At 46.9% G+C, this 18,072-nt stretch overlaps 1 protein-coding gene across 4 annotated transcripts in view; it reads right to left on the minus strand.

Annotated features, from left to right (window-relative positions):
- Positions 1-4,851: 4,851 nt before the first annotated feature.
- SLC39A14 (solute carrier family 39 member 14) overlaps positions 4,852-18,072 on the minus strand; it is a 30,539-nt gene continuing 17,318 nt past the window's right edge. For all 4 annotated transcript variants that reach the window (XM_072149344.1, XM_072149343.1, XM_072149345.1 and 1 more), the window contains 4 exons: positions 11,121-11,297; positions 10,831-11,038; positions 8,740-8,924; positions 4,852-5,935 (listed from right to left, as the gene is read on the minus strand). In XM_072149344.1, the coding sequence (XP_072005445.1) occupies positions 5,789-5,935; positions 8,740-8,924; positions 10,831-11,038; positions 11,121-11,297 (717 nt within the window). In that variant the 3' untranslated portion in view covers positions 4,852-5,788. The remainder of the gene's footprint in view (positions 5,936-8,739; positions 8,925-10,830; positions 11,039-11,120; positions 11,298-18,072) is intronic.

The following is an 18,072-nucleotide window of genomic DNA, read 5'->3' on the forward strand; positions in this document are numbered from 1 at the left end:
ATGACGGGAAACGTCGTCGGAAATAAAGCGCCCGACGTCGTAGGAGAAGCAGAGCGGTTACCTGTTTTAGCCAATCACATCGCTACTTTCTTACAAGCCTCGGGAATACAGAAGCTGGAATCGGATTGGTTGCTGCGAGTTAAAAAAAAAACTGAGCTAAAGCATTATGGTGGTTATTTGTCTTAACCAATCACGTTACCTCTTTCATATTATAACCTTCTCTAGGAAAATAGAAGCTGCAGTTTGATTGGCAGTATTAACCAATCAGATCGGTCCTTCCATTTCATAACCTGTGGAGGAAATAATTTAATCTGCAGTCTGATTGGTTCGTAGGGAATACTGTGAGGGTGTGTTCACACGTTGCAGTTAAAACTGCATCGCAATCAGCTTTGAGGTGGTTTTAGGTGCAGTTTTGTCAATTGAACAGGTGAAAGATCTGAACTGAACGAGTGAATGACATTTGTGGAGCAGGTTTCCCCTTCAAAATCGAATTCACCCGTTCAGTTCATGTCTTTCACATGTTCAATTGACAAAACTGCACCTAAAACCACCTCAAAGCTGATTGCGATGCAGTTTTAACTGCGACGTGTGACCGCACCCTTGTTATTTGGCAATTATAGTTTTGTCTATATGAGGTCTTTTAGTAAATATACTAGTGTTTCTGCTAAGCGGTTATCTGACCAATCGCAATGCGGCTTTCAGTTTGTGTTCTTCTTCTGAAAAATAAAAGTTTTAAAAAATACCCGTCTGTATGAAATCTAAAAAGCCATCCATGTTTGTCGCCACAAGTCTTTGTCCAACAGAGAAAGTGACTCGCATCTCCTAAATATAATATCTAGTATGTGCTGAATTCTATTCTACATGTACATATAGGCAATTAGGCGGACAATAATAATTCCTTTATATAGCGCACACAGATTCCTCAGCGCTACACAGTTTGTCAAATTGGTCCCTGTCCCCATGGGGCTCACAATCCAATCAACCTACCAGTATGATTTTGGAGTGTGGTAAGAAAACCAGAGGACACGGAGGAAACCCATGCAAACACTGAGAGAGCATACAAACTCTTTGCATATTTATCACTGCTTCTATACCCCTGGCGTAGAAACATTAAATAAAATAGTTAAATTAAAATAGTGAATACACCACCTCCACGCCATGTGGGTATAGAAGGGCACAGTAGAGGGACCGGCACTTTCAATCACTGGTTTTTACGCAAAACTATGCCAGGTCGGACCTGCCCTAGTTTTGCTAGGTGGCCACGCTGCCTGCCAGATACATCAAGAATCTAGCCCGACGCGGTTGGGATGATGCCGCCATCATAACCCTGAGCTCCTGCCTATGATACATCACCACCATATTCACTGAAAAGACCATATAACTCAGTGATCCAGGTTGGTGCTAGTAAACATGCGAGTCACAGGGTAGACAAGCATTCCGATTCTGAGGCACATGGGGTGGTGACATGTAAAATAGCTTAGTCTCCTGCTCCTTTAGTGTAAATTACAAAAATAAATAACTTATCTGCCCACAAAATGCAAAAATCAGAAGACGCGGCTCACTTTTTTAGCAATCTGAAACATGAAGGAAAGTTCCTGTACCTAGTTTACAACCTTCCAAGTGAAGACTGTCTTCATGTTATCATCTACTAGCGCTGTCCTGCACAATTTCCTGTACCCCTAGGACAGTGATGGCGAACCTTTTAGTGGCCGAGTGCCCAAACTGCAACCCAAAACCCCCTTTATTTATCTCGAGGTGCCAACCAAAAATTAAAGCAGTAACTTATTGCTTTCAATTTTCAATCATATTGGCCTGAGGACAGCAACACAGTAGAAAGATGGAAAATTTTCGTCATTTTAGCTTCTTTCCATTCTCCCTCTGTACACAGTGAAAATCGTGGGGCCAACAGGAGGTCCTCCAAAAATAATTCGTCCCTCTCATACTCATTCTCCCTCTTCCTACAGTCCCAAGTAGTGAAGTTAGTATCAAAATATGACTGAAAGCAGCATCTTTTAAGTTGCTTGGAACTGCACGAAGATTCTTTGAGTCCTGTCTGGTGTGCTGGGGGATGGCCTGGGTGCCCACAGAAAGGGCTCTGAGTGCCACCTCTGGCACCCGTGCCATAGGTTCGCCACCACTTCCCTAGAATGATGGAATCATTGGAGGTTGTACAGGAATACATGATAGCAAGAGGCTGTAGTTTGTAGAAGGGATGATAACATGAAGACAACATCCTGTAACCCCTGGTATGGATGGGGTTATAAAAAGAGGGAGACAAAACAGCAGCGTACCATTGATCAGGTCATTTTGTTACTCAAAATCCATTTTGTAAAATGCAAAATGCTGAATTGTGAATAACAGAATATCCTACGTACTCAAAATGCGTCCCATTTATACCAAAATACTCACCTCGTTAAAGTGGACACAGTTTATTACGTGAACAAAAAAAAAAACGAATTTATTTTGTGCGCACAAAAGTTTATTTGTGTGATGACAAAAATGCATTGCGCGTTGCCAAAACATACTTGTTAGCACAAAATATAATTTTGTAATGACACCTGTCAAATCTGGGAGCACAGGAGGAATTCTGTGGTCACTAAATTCATTTTGTGACACAGAACACATTTTGTGTCACAAAAACTAATGGCGCCCTATGGTAGCATGTAGGAGGGATGTTAATGTGCAGAAAATGTCCATTATGCCGGGGAGATAAGTCTTTGTCATCATCTTTCAGATGCTTCATGCAGCTTTCTTCTCCGTTATACAAATACCAAACCAAGAAGTATGATTCTTTCTCCATCCCAAAATTGTACAAAGAACATCAGGCCTTGAATTCAAAGATCCTGGACTACATTATACAAAGTTGTATTCTAAGCATGTAATGGAATTGCATAATGTTGACTGTAAAAGGGTTAAAGAGTTGGTCGGGTTCGGCTATATCCACATTTAGCAGGCAAATAACTGCTCTGTGTAAAACCACATCTATTTACTATTCCACCAGCTGCCCACAAGCTTCCCGGAGCGTGCACATAGCCTGCCCCCATCGCCCGCTGCACTTTACTACGTCTTTCCATGGCTCTCAATGAAGCTCTTGTATGAGGTTATGAATGGTCAGCATACATTCACGCAGACACCTGGGAAAACGGATTTAAAGATTTTAGAACCAACATACGGCACTCGTCCAGGTCAAAGTATGTTTTGATCAATTTAAGGGGAGTCCATATGTTCTGGCTTTCCCACGTAGGGGAAACACCCTATACAGGCGGTCCCTACTTAAGAACACCCGACTTACAGACGACCCCTAGTTACAAACGGACCTCTGGAGATTGGTCATTTACTGTACTTTAGCCCCAGGCTTCAACGATTAGCTGTAACAGTTATCAAATGTGCCTGCAATTAAGCTTTAGTGTTATTCCTGGTTCTTATGACAACCCAACATTTATAAAATCCAATTGTCATAGAGACCAAAAAAAATCTGTCTGGGGTTACAATTATAAAACATACAGTTCCGACTTACATACAAACTCAACTTAAGAACAAACCTACAGACCCTATCTTTTTTTTTTTTTTTTTCATAAATATTTTATTGAAGTTTCTACAGACCCTATCTTGTACGTAACCCGGGGACTGCCTGTAAATAGCTGTATATTTCTGTTGCAGAAGATGAAATGCACTTCATTGCCAAGTGCAATTGTGCAGTCCAGGTGTGTGTGTGGGGGGGGCGGGGGGGGGGGTGGTAGGCTGTTGGGATTGGACAACCCTTTTCACAGCACCCTTGTGGCGACCGGATTACCTGCAGCCAAGTGATTTGCGCATGCGACAGGTAGTCAGGAGCAATGATCCTTATGATCAGAGGGGGCCCCAAAGGTGATGTGGTGGCATACGCTGCGGATTACAGTACCTTTGTGGTATAAAAGAATGTAAAGTCATGCTGCAGGATGTTTCTGTGTAGCATGCCCTACTCAGAACAGTTTCCACGGATCTCACGGACTACAGTTTGTTAGGATTTGTGAAAAACTACTGCAAATTGACTGTGAGAAACAGATGGTAACATCCAATTTTCAAAGACAAATTTTGCGTCCAGCTGCACTTAACCTGCATGTATTAACATTAACAACAGATCGGGTATGGACTCTACACACCCTTGCACAGAAAACCGTAAGGCAGTGGTGGTGAACCTACTGCATAGGCGCCAGAGTTGGGCCATCACCCCAGCATAGTTCACCAAACAAAACTTAAGGCCTGTCCAGGGCATCCATGAGGTGTGCCATATTAAAGCGACATATCTTTAGCTTCCAGGAATTACAGGACTAGTGAGAAGCTGTAGACAGAGATAGATTATCATTGGCACTACTGCTCCAGGCCCAGTAATTCTGTCTGTTCAGTGAACAGAAATAATTCCTCATCCTTCTTTCTACTGTATTGGTGTTCTCAGGACGTCAATACGATTGAAAGCGGTGACAAACCAGGGAGCAATAAAAACTTACTGCTTAAATTGCAATGCTGGCACTTTGCAATAAAGTGGGCAATTTTGAAACTCAGTATCTAGAAGCTTCGCCATCACTGCCGTAGGATATCGGCAGACCTTACTTGATAGGTGCGGCTGCACCGTAATACAGTAGCATGAAGTGGATCCCATACACAGCGCTTTTCTTCTGCAGCAAATAAGTAACGTTACTTATTCCTGAAGATCAATGCAAAGATTGAGCTCTAGCGTTTATACACATCAAAAACCAGACATGGTCGAGTGATTACCGCAGGGGCAGAACACACCGCCACTCTGCAACATGTACAGATACCCTCTGAGATCCACACAAAACTGCATCCGATCAACAAGAAAGGAAACAGCAATTCAATTAAATATTTTATTGTCAGCACCTGAGATGGAGGAAGAAGAGAACAAATAATGGCTGCCATCTTCCCTTGCTGTACTGCCAGTGTTGTGGGTAAGGATTGATGGCAGCACTGTACAAGCCCACACCAACACACTCAGCTCTGCTATTCTAGGAGACATACCAGCTCAGCTCAAGCATGACCACTAAACTATTACTATAGAACATTCACACAAAATTGCAAAAATGTGCAAATCTCCCCCAGACTGTGCTATGATATCTCTGTGCTATAACATGGCGCCGCCTGTGCACCAGGTCTCCTGCATCAAACCTCTCAGTTCTCTTCTTCCTTTTACTTCAAGATAAAGCAAACACTATTCAGGTGTCAAAACAGCAGCAGCAGCAGGGGACATATCAGGTCCAGTCAGCGTAAGGATTGTCCTCTAGCCAGCAGCGGATTGGTCAGTTCATCAAATTAGGAAGTAACGGAACGGCTACGGTAATGGATCCATGAATTCATGTTCGGAACAGCTCCAGCAGCTGAGGCTGTCACCTCCGTTGCACGGGAAATGGGAAAAAAATAATAATAATAATAATAAAATTACCCCTTTTGTTCAGTTGGTTTGGTCCAATATATATTTTTTTTTCTAAGAAGGAATATAATCCACTTATCAATATGATAAATGTCCTAAAAACTGAGTCCTCACATCTCCGTTACAGAGATTGACGTAAAAAGGACAGCAAGCAGGTATCGGTTTTCGAGACAACGGATTTGGTACAGGCCTCGGAATCACGTTAGGAAACCCCTAAAGCTCTCATGTCCGTGAGAACCACTTGGACAGCAGTGGAGCGCTCCACAGGACCGTGGGGGTAACACTGCTGTATAACACGCTCTTCCTTTGGTCAAGATCCCACCTCGAAAGAATGTTGGAGAATCACAAGCCTCTGTCCGTGGCCTATCCCAGCTGGATCTGACCGGAGAACGTGGTCAGTAGTAGCATGATGGAGAACCCTGTAAGCAGCCCCGCATTCTGGATGAGGAAGGCAGTGAGCGGCCGTCCTCCTTCCTCATCCTCTTTACTAACTTCATTCATCTCCGGGAACTGGAAGAGAATAGTAAAATAAAAGTGTTACAATGGGCAGGAGAAACTGGACCTCAACATAAATATAAACCATGAGCTAACAGGTGACGCATCCAGTACCAATGCCATATGACCAAGATACGCATATGATGGACATTACTCCGAGGTCCAGGCACTGTGACTGTGGTATCTTCTTATAGGTGTTATCCATGGCCACCTTCCTCCTATGATCTACTTTTATAATCATGCTAATGAGCCAAAATTGCTCACAGGCAGTTAGGCCTCTTGCACACTAGCGTTGCGTTTCACGTCAGGGTGCAATGCGTGAAAAACTGACGTTTTTGCTGCGTTTTTGTTTCATTTTTGTTCGCGTTTTTGGTGCGTTTTTCACGCGCGTTTTTTTAAGTCCATTGGACTTTTTCAAAGGGACCAAGGTTTCGGGAATAAAATGTTTTATTTAATTGAAAAATAATGTCTTCTGATCAGTTGCAAACATCTGCGATCTATTCTTCACTGTTCCGCGCGCGTATATTATCTCCCGACAAGTTAGCAGATGTGAAGAACAGTGAAGAATAGAATAAAACCAGTGAACACAGTGAACACAGTGACCACAGGATCATTTAAGATAAAAACACAGTGCAGAACACAGTGCAGAATAGATTACAGATGTTCGGCACATCTGCTTACTTGTCGGGAGATACGCGCGGAGCGCTGCGAACAAAATAGCATGTGAAGAACAATATATATGTGTGTGAAGAACAAATTGCAGATGTTTAAATACATCTGCAATGTGTTCTTCACACATATATATTGTTCTTCTCCCCGCGGTGTAGACAGGGCACGGCGTGAGCGCGCACAAAGTTTCCCAGGTGTCGCCCACCCTCCCTTTACTCGTAGCTGTACACACAGGCGCGGGGTAACGTCTGCTGAGCGGTGCCAGTGACATAGGAAACCTTCACACACCGCCAGGTTCCCCTTCTCTGTACGGGATAGCAGCCGCAGGTGTCGGGCTGCGTGCTCCCGTGTACAGCAGGTGCCTGCTGCCGTCCTCCTTGCGGCGCTGCAGGACTTTGAGTGAGGGAACAGCTGCATACTACACAGTCTCCGAGCCCTCGTGTCCCCTCTTCTCCTGCGACAATGGGACAGCCCCAGCAGTGACACGGCACCTGTGCAGCACACATTAAGGGGGTGGCGGCTGCTTACTATTGTCATACGTCCCTGACGTGTATGAACGCTGTGCTACATGACTGAGGGAAAGCTTCAGTTACATGGAGGGCAGGCAGTGCCGCATACAGTACACACGGGAGTGTTATCTGATAACACCCTGCGGGAATGTCCTGCGGGGGAGAGGAGGCGCTGCCAGCCGCGGTGTAACCGATGTTATCCACTACAAGGATGGGCACATTGTTGTTCAAAATAGCATGTGAAGAACAATATATATGTGTGTGAAGAACACATTGCAGATGTTTAAATACATCTGCAATGTGTTCTTCACACATATATATTGTTCTTCACATGCTATTTTGTTCGCACCGTTCCGCGCGTATCTCCCGACAAGTAAGCAGATGTGCCGAACATCTGTAATCTATTCTGCACTGTGTTCTGCACTGTGTTTTTATCTTAAATGATCCTGTGGTCACTGTGTTCACTGTGTACAATGATTTTATTCTATTCTTCACTGTTCTTCATTGTGTTTTTTTAATTAAATGCTCGATCGCGAGCAGGGGAAATAATGTTATTCTGGTCACCTAGCAACCCTTACGTTTAAAACGCATTGCACTCGCATTGCACTTGCAATGATTGCGAGTGCAATGCGTTCTTGATGCATCTCCATAGACTTGAATGGGGCGTGAAAAACGCGCGTGACCCGCAAAAATAGAGCATGCTGCGATTTTGACGCGCGTGCAAACGAACGCAAGCACGCGCGTTAAAAACCACGCTAATGGAGAAAGACCCATTGAATACAATGGGACAGAGTGCAATGCGAGTTCTGAGCGTCAAATGCACGCGCAGAACTCGCGCATGAAAAACGCCAGTGGAGAAGGGGCCTTACACTTCCCTCTCCCACTGTGTGCTGAGAATACATCAACTTTGCAAATTATGCTAATGAGTAAAGGGCTCATTACCAGCACCTCTCCTCACTGCAGCTTCACAGGTTATTACAGGTCTCCCCTTTTGCTTCCTCAGCACTTGTTCCTCCATCTGCTTGGTGTAATCTCACTGCAGCAGAGTTTCAGCACACTGTGGGTGAGGGTACTTCTCCTGCACAGTGTAACAGCCTGTGAATCTGCAGCACAGATGTGCTCTGGGAACCACCCCAGTAGCCTTTTCATCATAAAAGGCTCATCAACGTAATGTTAAAAGTTGATTTTAGAAGGGAGGAGGCCATGGATAAGAAATATAAGAAGATTCCCACAGTCCCGGTGCCTGGATCTATGTGTAAGTGTCCCTGGTTTATCATGATGGATTTTCATGGTAGATTTCCTTTAAGTTTGACAAACATCCAAAACAAAGACATCAGGAATGGTATAAATAGATTTTCAATTGCAGCTTAAAGGGGTTGGCGATGGGTTAATAGTACCTCCTGTCCACATTATTAAAATCTGCGCCTCTGATTGTGAGAACAAGGCTCCTGCTCCCTTTAGGTCGAGCAGGTGCCACAAGACTCCATCTTTTATTTTATTTTTTACAGGACTATCAGCGATAACAGAATATCGTACAACCTGCCATTCAATTTAAATGTAGTAATGGGTCCCCCGATTTCAGTAGAGGGTCCCAATGTCTGGAACCGGTCAAAGGGCTGCAGTATGCCATTTCATACTCACCATATCAGCAAGACTAATGTAAAGGAACATCCCCCCTGCTAAACCAAAGATCCAGTTAGAAGAGAAGTGGCTGCCGGCGAGGATCCCAAAAGCCAGACCGAGGTAGCAGCAACAAGCCGAGAGGAAGTTAAAGAAGAGCGCCTGAGGAATACTCATCCCCGCGTTTAGGAGAATGACAAAGTCACCTGCAACAAAACACAACAGGTCAAGATCCACAAACAGCAGGGGGCGCCACTGACCAAGAAGTCATCACCTGAGTAGACTATGACCTGCGCTATACACTAGTAGCCTGGGTTAATAAACATCAGAAATCTACAATCATGCCCAATGTTTATCAGGAGTTCATTAAGTTGACAAACTTTGTTTGCCAGCTCCTTACTTGGCAGGGACGGCCTGTCATGTAAGCAGTTCATGAAGGACATGAAGGAATGATTGTCAAATAGCTGATAAGACGTATCCATCATTCTGCTGGAGTACAAAATACCTCAGGAGTGTATCCAAATGTCTGACACCGCTACTGCACAACATATACATTGGTGGGTGCCCGACGATGGACTTTGCCATGATGAAACGGCTGATAACTGAGAACAAAGTGGGATCTGCTTACTTCAGATATGTGCAGATACACATTTGTGACCTCTGTGTAAATAACTTGTATTTCAGGTTGTCTATACAAGTAGGTTATTGTCCAGCAGTGACCCTTATAATTACATAGTGACACAGACCTGCCCCTCCACTATTTATATTACACACAATTATACGACGTTTTTAACACAAAAGCAGATCCAACAGAAAGCAAAATTATAGTACATTCCCTTCCTTTTGAGTGCAAAATCGGGTTTTTGTTCTGCTTTGGTGTTATTCAGATGGTTCTAGGGCAGTGATGGCGAACCTTTTGGAGACAGAGTGCCCAAACTACAACCAAAATCCACTTATTTTCCCATGAAGTGCCAACATGGCATTTTAAGCAGTAACTTATTGCTGCCTGTTCTTCCACATCTTTCAATTGTATCGCCCCCCTGAGGCCACCAATACAGTTGAAAGAAGGAGGGCAAATTCAGACTCTCGTTGTAGCTTCTCTCCAGGGTCTCTCTGTAGAGAAAGAATGGTGGGTCCAGCAGGATGACCACCAAAGATAATGTATTTCTGTCCACATCTTCTCACTTTTCCCAAAGTTCCTTACAGCCAATGAAATGTTGCTTTAAAATAGCGCTGAGAGCAGCATCTCTTAAGTTGCCTGGGACTTGGTGGATTTGGTCCCATTTGGTGAACTCTGTCCTGGGGTGATGGTCTGAGTGCCCACAGAAATGGCTCTGAGTGCCACCTCTGGCACCTGTGCCATAGGTTCGCCACCACTGTTCTAGGGCCTCAAACACCACACAATATCACAAACAAGTTTCCAATGTTGTCAATTTAAAATGAGATTCTTGTACTGGCAAAAGTAAAAACTATGGTCACTTTTGTTGAGAAAATAGCGCCACACTTCTCTCCAGGGTCTATATGCTACTGCAGCTTAGTGAGCGGAGCAAAGCTGTAGTAGCACAATTAACCTTTTTTTTAAATCTTGAACAAAAAGAAAAATTCCATTTGTTTTTTAGTTCCCACACCACATGGGGATTTCATGGTGACCAACCCACTGAGAACTTGCCTCATGCATCCCAGGTGCCCCTAAGGGGGGGACATTTATCAGAGTCCTAAAATAATCAAAACTCCTTACAAATTGCGATTATCCCTTTATACCACCGCAAGTGGGCAAGGAGTGGCATAAAGAGCGTTGAGGACGCCCCGCGGTGGAACGAGGCCGTTCCTGCCCTGTGCTTGCACACTTGCTATAGCCTGCAAGAGTTCAAGTCTGAACGGTCGCAAAAAAAAAAAAATAGCGCAATTCCATGACATGTATGGCCTGGCATAGAATCGGGATATATCCGGCACTTAATTTTGTACAAGTGCCGACACTACAATATGTATAGATAATTTGGGAACAAAGGATAATCAAATGAAAAACACGTCTCCACATGTGTTGATGTGCTATAAGTGCAATCACAGAGACACCCCCCATAGAATGGATCTTGCTTCCGTCTGGTAACGTACCAAGTTCATGGGGAAACTCCTCACACAGGATGGCGATGGACGTGCTGACCCCTTGGAAGACAGACACTGTAAACGAGGCTCCAATAGCCAAGCCATCAATGAAATTATGGAGTCCATCACTTAGTGTGATCATCCAGGCGAGCGTGCCAATGTCAGAGTACCGGATACCTTTCAGCCAGTAACAAGAGCTCTGCTGTCCCGGTAGGTCCTGCATGAGAAGAGGAGTCTAAGTACATGTAAGGCATGTACATTATTATACCCAGAGATAGAGGAGGATTGTCATAACTCACCTGCACGGCCAGGGAGCCCACCACAACCTTCTCATCCACCAGGTGTGGCCGGAGGTCCGGCTCACTACCACCAGGAGGAGGAATGATGTGATCCAAGTCGCCATTCTGCAACTTCTCCGTCACGCCTTCCTCCGCATCCCGCTTACTGGTGTCAGCAGTGTAGTGACTGTGCCCGTGCTGGGGAGGGAACACAAGGCATGTGTTTAGTATAGTTGTCTGTTACATGATAAAACTTTCCTGGGGTTTATATGCAACTTAATTCAACGTACAGACTTTACTATGCAGAAACAACGGATTTAGACCAAGGCTAACTATACATATAGCTTTTCCTTCTTCCCTACACACTCAGCTCTCTTAGAGAACACATGCTGGCTCAGTCTCCAAATCTGACATATTGGGGGTCATTTACTAAGGGCCCGATTCGCGTTTTCCCGACGCGTTACCCAAATATTTCCAATTTGTTCCAATTTTCCCCAGGATTTTGGCGCAAGCGATCGGATTTTGGCGCATTGGCGCCGGCATGCAAGCGATGGAAATGGGGGGCGTGGCCAAACGAAAACCCAACGGATTCGGAAAAACCGCCGCATTTAAAAAAAAAAAAAAAAAAAAAAAAAATGCGTTGCGAAAATTGCACTTAACTTCACTAGGAATAGGCCGGTGAATTTCAGGGCATTCAAGCGGACTTCAGCGCAGCAGCTCCACCTGGTGGACGGCGCAGGAACTGCCTTAATAAATCCCGACCGGACCCGAATCCACCGCACACAACGCGCCGCAGGATCGCGAATGGACCGGGTAAGTAAATCTGCCCCATTGGATCCCTTGTATTTAGAATCGAACAGCCAAGTCCTTATACCCCTGGTACAATCCCTCATGCATTTGATGGTAAGGTCTGATGTAATGTGTAAGTACACGGAAGTCAGTTTTGGTGCAAGACCCACTTCTTCTCCAGACATTAACTTACCTGCCAAATCAAATGTAACTATGACCTCAAAAGTAGTGCTTTATAAATGAAGGAACACTGCAGACTCTTCTGCCTACCCACGGGATGTACTGCTAATCAATAGCGGTCCTAAACTTGATGGTCAACACTGCAATGTTATGAACCCATAACTTGTAGCGTGTTAATATGATGCACTTGCAACGCAATTCAAACGCATTGGGGAGGAGTAATCCCTGAACACAGATGTAGCTAGACCGCAAACACAAGTGTCTGGGTCTAAATACAAGTGTTTTGTCTTCTATAACAACAAAACACAAGTTGCTAGTTCCTAAATGCAACCTTGAAGGTCTAAACACACTGACGTAGCCGCGTTAAGCCTCATGCACAGGAACATATGCATTATGCTGTAGCCCGTGCAAGCATACAGCCGGGTGCAGGAGAGAAGGGGTGAGCACTCCTCACCCCCTCCCCCTCTATATTGAAAGCCGAGAGGCTTAAAACAGCAAAATATACGACATATCCTGTATATAACAGTGCAATTTGGTCACGGTGTGGCGAGACACTGTGTGCTCACCGTGACTGGGTGCCACAGACGTCTATGGTGGCCGTGATGCGGCCGTATCGCCGCCCCCTATACGTTCATCTGCACGGGACCTTGCTCCTCCCCTATGCGTTAAAATTGCACTTCGAATCATAATTCAAGCGCAATGTGTGCATGCGGCCTTAGGATAGGTCCGATTGGATCCAACTTGCTAAAGTTTAATTCAGAAACAAAAATGCAAGAATATCCACAGCGGCAAATACTCCCAAACAGGGTGTGCATGTTAAATCTTTTATGGTGCGCCCCCTGTCTATGCCCCCTATACAGATCCTACATACGTGCCCTTTTAGTAATAAATAGAGATGAGCGAACATGCTCGTCCGAGCTTGATGCTCGGTCGAGCATTAGGGTACTCGAAACTGCTCGTTACTCGGACGAATACTTCGCCCGCTCGAGAAAATGGCAGCTCCCGCCGTTTTGCTTTTTGGCGGCCAGAAACAGAGCCAATCACAAGCCAGGAGACTCTGCACTCCACCCAGCATGACGTGGTACCCTTACACGTCGATAGCAGTGGTTGGCTGGCCAGATCAGGTGACCCTGGGATAGACTAGCCGCTGGCCGCGCTGCTCGGATCATTCTGTCTCTGGATGCCGCTAGGGAGAGAGCTGCTGCTGCTCAGGGAAAGCGTTAGGGTGTTCTATTAGCTTACTGTTAGGCAGGAGTGATTCTCAAAGAACCCAACAGCCCTTCTTAGGGCTACAATAACGTTCTACTTTTTTTATTTTAATTTGCATCTTTTACCATTTTGTGAGGAATTAGCAGGGGGACTTGCTACCGTTGTGTTTAGCTCTTAGTGGCACACATATCCATAGCAAAGACCGAAGTGGGAAAATTCAGTAGGGGTTGGATTTCTATTAGGCAATAACTCAGTGTCATCTCATCTGGCATAGTACTGTGCTTCCTTTGATACTTGGCTAGAAAATAGCCATAGGAGAATACAAACAGCTTCTTGAAGCCTACAGTAGCGTTCTATATATTTGATTTCTGGTTGATCTGCTGGTGGCTGTAGTTTCTGCAGTGCATGTACTTGCCAATTCTGAGCAATTTGTAGTGGGACTTGCGACCGCTGTGTTCTGCGCTTAGTGGCGCACATATCCATAGCAAAGGCCGAAGTGGCAAAATTCAGTAGGGGTTGGATTTCTATTAGGCAATAACTCAGTGTCATCTCATCTGGCATAGTAGTGTGCTTCCTTTGATACTTGGCTAGAAAATAGCCATAGCAATAGGATAGCATTGTTTGGTTTTAAAAACTCAAAAAAAAACAAAAAACACAAAAAAAAAAAAAAAACAAAAAAAAACAAAAAAAAGTAAAAAAAAAAATAAAGTTATAACTCTCATTTTAAAAATGTTTAACCCGAGGGCTAGGGGTAGAGGACGAGGGCGGGGACGTGGGCGTCCAACTACTGCAGGGGTCAGAGGCCGTGGTCCTGGGCGGGGTGAGACACCACCTGCTGATGAGGGAGCAGGGGAACGCCGCAGAGCTACACTCCCTAGGTTCATGTCTGAAGCTACTGGGACTCGTGGTAGAGCACTGTTGAGGCCAGAACAGTGCGAACAGGTGATGTCGTGGATTGCTGACAATGCTTCGAGCAATTTGTCCACCACCAGTCAGTCTTCCACGCAGTCCACCCATGTCACCGAAATCGCCACTCCTCCAGCTCCTGCACCTCAGCCTCCTCCCCCCCAGTCTGCCCCCTCCCAGGAAAATTTGGCATTTGAACCGGCATACTCTGAGGAACTGTTTTCTGGACCCTTCCCACAGTCACAAACCACTTGTCCGGTTGCTGCTGAGCAATTTTCCGATGCCCAGGTTTTCCACCAGTCACAGTCTGTGGGTGATGATGACCTTCTTGACGTAGTGGAAGTGTGTAAAGAGGTGTCCGACGATGAGGAGACACGGTTGTCAGACAGTGGGGAAGTTGTTGTCAGGGCAGGAAGTCCGAGGGGGGAGCAGACTGAGGGATCGGAGGATGATGAGGTGACAGACCCAAGCTGGGTTGAGAGGCCGGGTGAACACAGTGCTTCTGAGACGGAGGAGAGTCCTCGACCTGAACAGGTTGGAAGAGGCAGTGGTGGGGCCAGACGGAGAGGCAGGGCCAGAGCTGGTGCATCAGCGCCACTGTCAACTAGTGAAGCTCCCGTGGTGAGGGCTCTTGCGGCGAGGGCTAGATCTTCAGAAGTGTGGAGGTTCTTTAAGGAAACACCGGATGACCGACGGACTGTGGTGTGCAACATTTGCCAAACCAGGCTCAGCAGGGGTTCCACCACTACTAGCTTAACTACCACCAGTATGCGCAGGCATATGAATGCTAAGCACCCCACTCAGTGGCAACAAGCCCGTTCACCTCCGGCCGTGCACACCACTGCTCCTTCCCCTGTGTCAGCTGCTAGTCAGCCCCCTGCCCAGGACCCTGCCACAAAAACCCCATCGTCGCCTCCACGATCCTCCACAGCATCCACCAGCGTTCAGCTCTCCATACCCCAGACGCTGGAGCGGAAACGCAAATATAGTGCAACCCACCCGCACGCCCAAGCCCTTAATGTGCACATCTCCAGATTGCTTAGCCTGGAGATGCTGCCCTATAGGCTAGTAGAGACCGAGGCCTTTCGCAACCTCATGGCGGCGGCCGCCCCTCGGTATTCGGTCCCCAGCCGCCACTACTTTTCCCGATGTGCCGTCCCAGCCCTGCACCAGCACGTGTCAGACAACATCATCCGTGCCCTGACCAACGCCGTTTCTGACAAGGTCCACCTGACCACGGACACGTGGACGAGTGCTGCCGGGCAGGGCCACTATATATCGCTGACGGCACATTGGGTTAACTTGGTGGAGGCTGGGACCGAGTCTGACCCTGGGGCTGCTCATATACTGCCGACGCCGAGGATTGCGGGGCCTACCTCGGTCCAGGTGTTTCAGGCCTACTATGCCTCCTCCTCCTCCCACCCCTCCTCCACCTCCTCCTCCGAACTACCATCCGTGGGCACGGCGCCATCAGTCGGTAGCTCTAGGCACAGCAGCAGTGCCGTCGCTAAGCGACAGCAGGCGGTGCTCAAACTGCTGAGCCTAGGCGACAAAAGGCACACCGCCCAAGAGCTATTACAGGGCATCACGGCGCAGACTGATCTGTGGCTGGCACCGCTGAACCTCAAGCCGGGAATGGTTGTGTGTGACAACGGCCGTAACCTGGTGGCGGCTCTGCAACTCGGCAGACTGACACATGTGCCATGCCTGGCCCATGTGTTAAATCTGATAGTGCAGCGTTTCCTCAAGACATACCCCAATCTGTCTGATTTGCTCACGAAGGTGCGCCGCATCTGTGCGCATTTCAGGAAGTCCAGCCCAGATGCTGCCACTCTCAGGGCAGCGCAGCGCCGCCTCCAACTGCCCGCTCACCGACTGTTGTGCGACGTGCCCACGAGGTGGAATTCAACACTGACCATGTTATCCAGAGTTTACCAGCAGCGCAGAGCGATTGTAGACTGCCAGATGTCAACTTCCACCAGAACTGGTAGTCAGGTCAGTCAGCTTCCTCAAGTCTACAATGAGGAGTGGACGTGGATGTCTGATATCTGTCAGGTGCTGAGTAACTTTGAGGAGTCAACACAGATGGTCAGTGGCGATGCCGCCATCATCAGCCTCACCATCCCGCTGCTTGGCCTGTTGAAAAACTCTCTGGTCAGCATGAAGTCGGAAGCTTTGCGCTCGTCACAAGAGACGGGGGAAGAATATTCCCTTGTTGATAGCCAAAGCACCCTGAGGTCTGTTTCTCAGCGCATATCGGAGGAGGTGGAGGTGGAGGAGGATGAGGAGGAAGAGGAGGAGAATGTTGGCGAGACACAAGAGGGGACCATTGTTGAGTCCTTCACTGTTCAGCGTGTATGGGCAGAAGAAGAGGAGTTGGAGGAGTTGGAGGAGGAGGAAATGGACAGTCAGGCCAGTGAGGGGAGTGAATTCTTACGCGTTGGTACTCTGGCGCATATGGCAGATTTCATGCTAGGCTGCCTATCCCGTGACCCTCGCGTTCAAAGAATTTATTCCAGCACCGATTACTGGGTGTTCACTCTCCTGGACCCACGGTACAAGCAAAATCTTCCCACTCTCATCCCTGGAGAGGAAAGGAGTGTGAGAATGCATGAATACCAGCAGGCCCTGGTGCACAAGCTGAAACAGTATTTCCCTTCTGACAGCGCTAGCGGCAGAGTGCGTAGTTCTGCGGGACAAGTAGCGAGGGAGAGTAGGCGAGCAGGCAGCTTGTCCAGCACTGGCAAGGGTACGCTTTACAAGGCTTTTGCCAGCTTTATGTCACCCCAGCAAGACACTGTCACCTGTCCCCAGTCTCGGCAGAGTAGGGCTGATCTTTACAGAAAGATGGTGAGGGAGTACGTAGCTGACCATACCATCGTCCTAAATGATCACACAGCTCCCTACAACTACTGGGTTTCAAAGCTGGACATGTGGCACGAACTGGCGCTGTACGCCTTGGAGGTTCTTGCCTGCCCTGCCGCTAGCGTCTTGTCCGAGCGGGTTTTCAGTGCAGCTGGTGGCATCATCACCGATAAGCGTACACGCCTGTCGACTGACAGCGCTGACAGGCTGACGCTTATTAAAATGAATAAAGGCTGGATTTCTCAGAATTTCCAATCTCCACCAGGTGAAGGAAGCTCAACCTGAATAATTGATCCACTCCTCCTCCTCCTCCTCATTTTCCTCCTTCTCCTCCTCTTTGTACAGTAAAGCAGAGGAAACTGGCTATTTTTTGACAGGGCCCACTGGCTCTTGCTATAGTACTTCATGCATTTAATTTTTCTGGAGGGCCACCTACCCGGTCCTCTGTTTGAAACAATTTTTGTGAGTGCCACATACAGGCACTCAATCTATTCCATTTTACTGCAGGGCCACCTACCTGCTCCTCTGGTTTGAACAATTTTTGGGACTGCCACATACAGGCACTCAATCTATTCCATTTTACTGGAGGGCCACCTACCTGCTCCTCTGGTTTGAAACATTTTTGGGACTGCCACATACAGGCACTCAATCTATTCCATTTTACTGCAGGGCCACCTACCTGCTCCTCTGGTTTGAACAATTTTTGGGACTGCCACATACAGGCACTCAATCTATTCCATTTTACTGGAGGGCCACCTACCTGCTCCTCTGGTTTGAAACATTTTTGGGACTGCCACATACAGGCACTCAATCTATTCCATTTTACTGCAGGGCCACCTACCTGCTCCTCTGGTTTGAACAATTTTTGGGACTGCCACATACAGGCACTCAATCTATTCCATTTTACTGCAGGGCCACCTACCTGCTCCTCTGGTTTGAAACATTTTTGGGACTGCCACATACAGGCACTCAATCTATTCCATTTTACTGCAGGGCCACCTACCTGCTCCTCTGGTTTGAACAA

The sequence above is a fragment of the Engystomops pustulosus genome, chromosome 4 (assembly GCF_040894005.1).
Source record: "Engystomops pustulosus chromosome 4, aEngPut4.maternal, whole genome shotgun sequence".
Taxonomy (NCBI): Eukaryota; Metazoa; Chordata; class Amphibia; order Anura; family Leptodactylidae; genus Engystomops; species Engystomops pustulosus.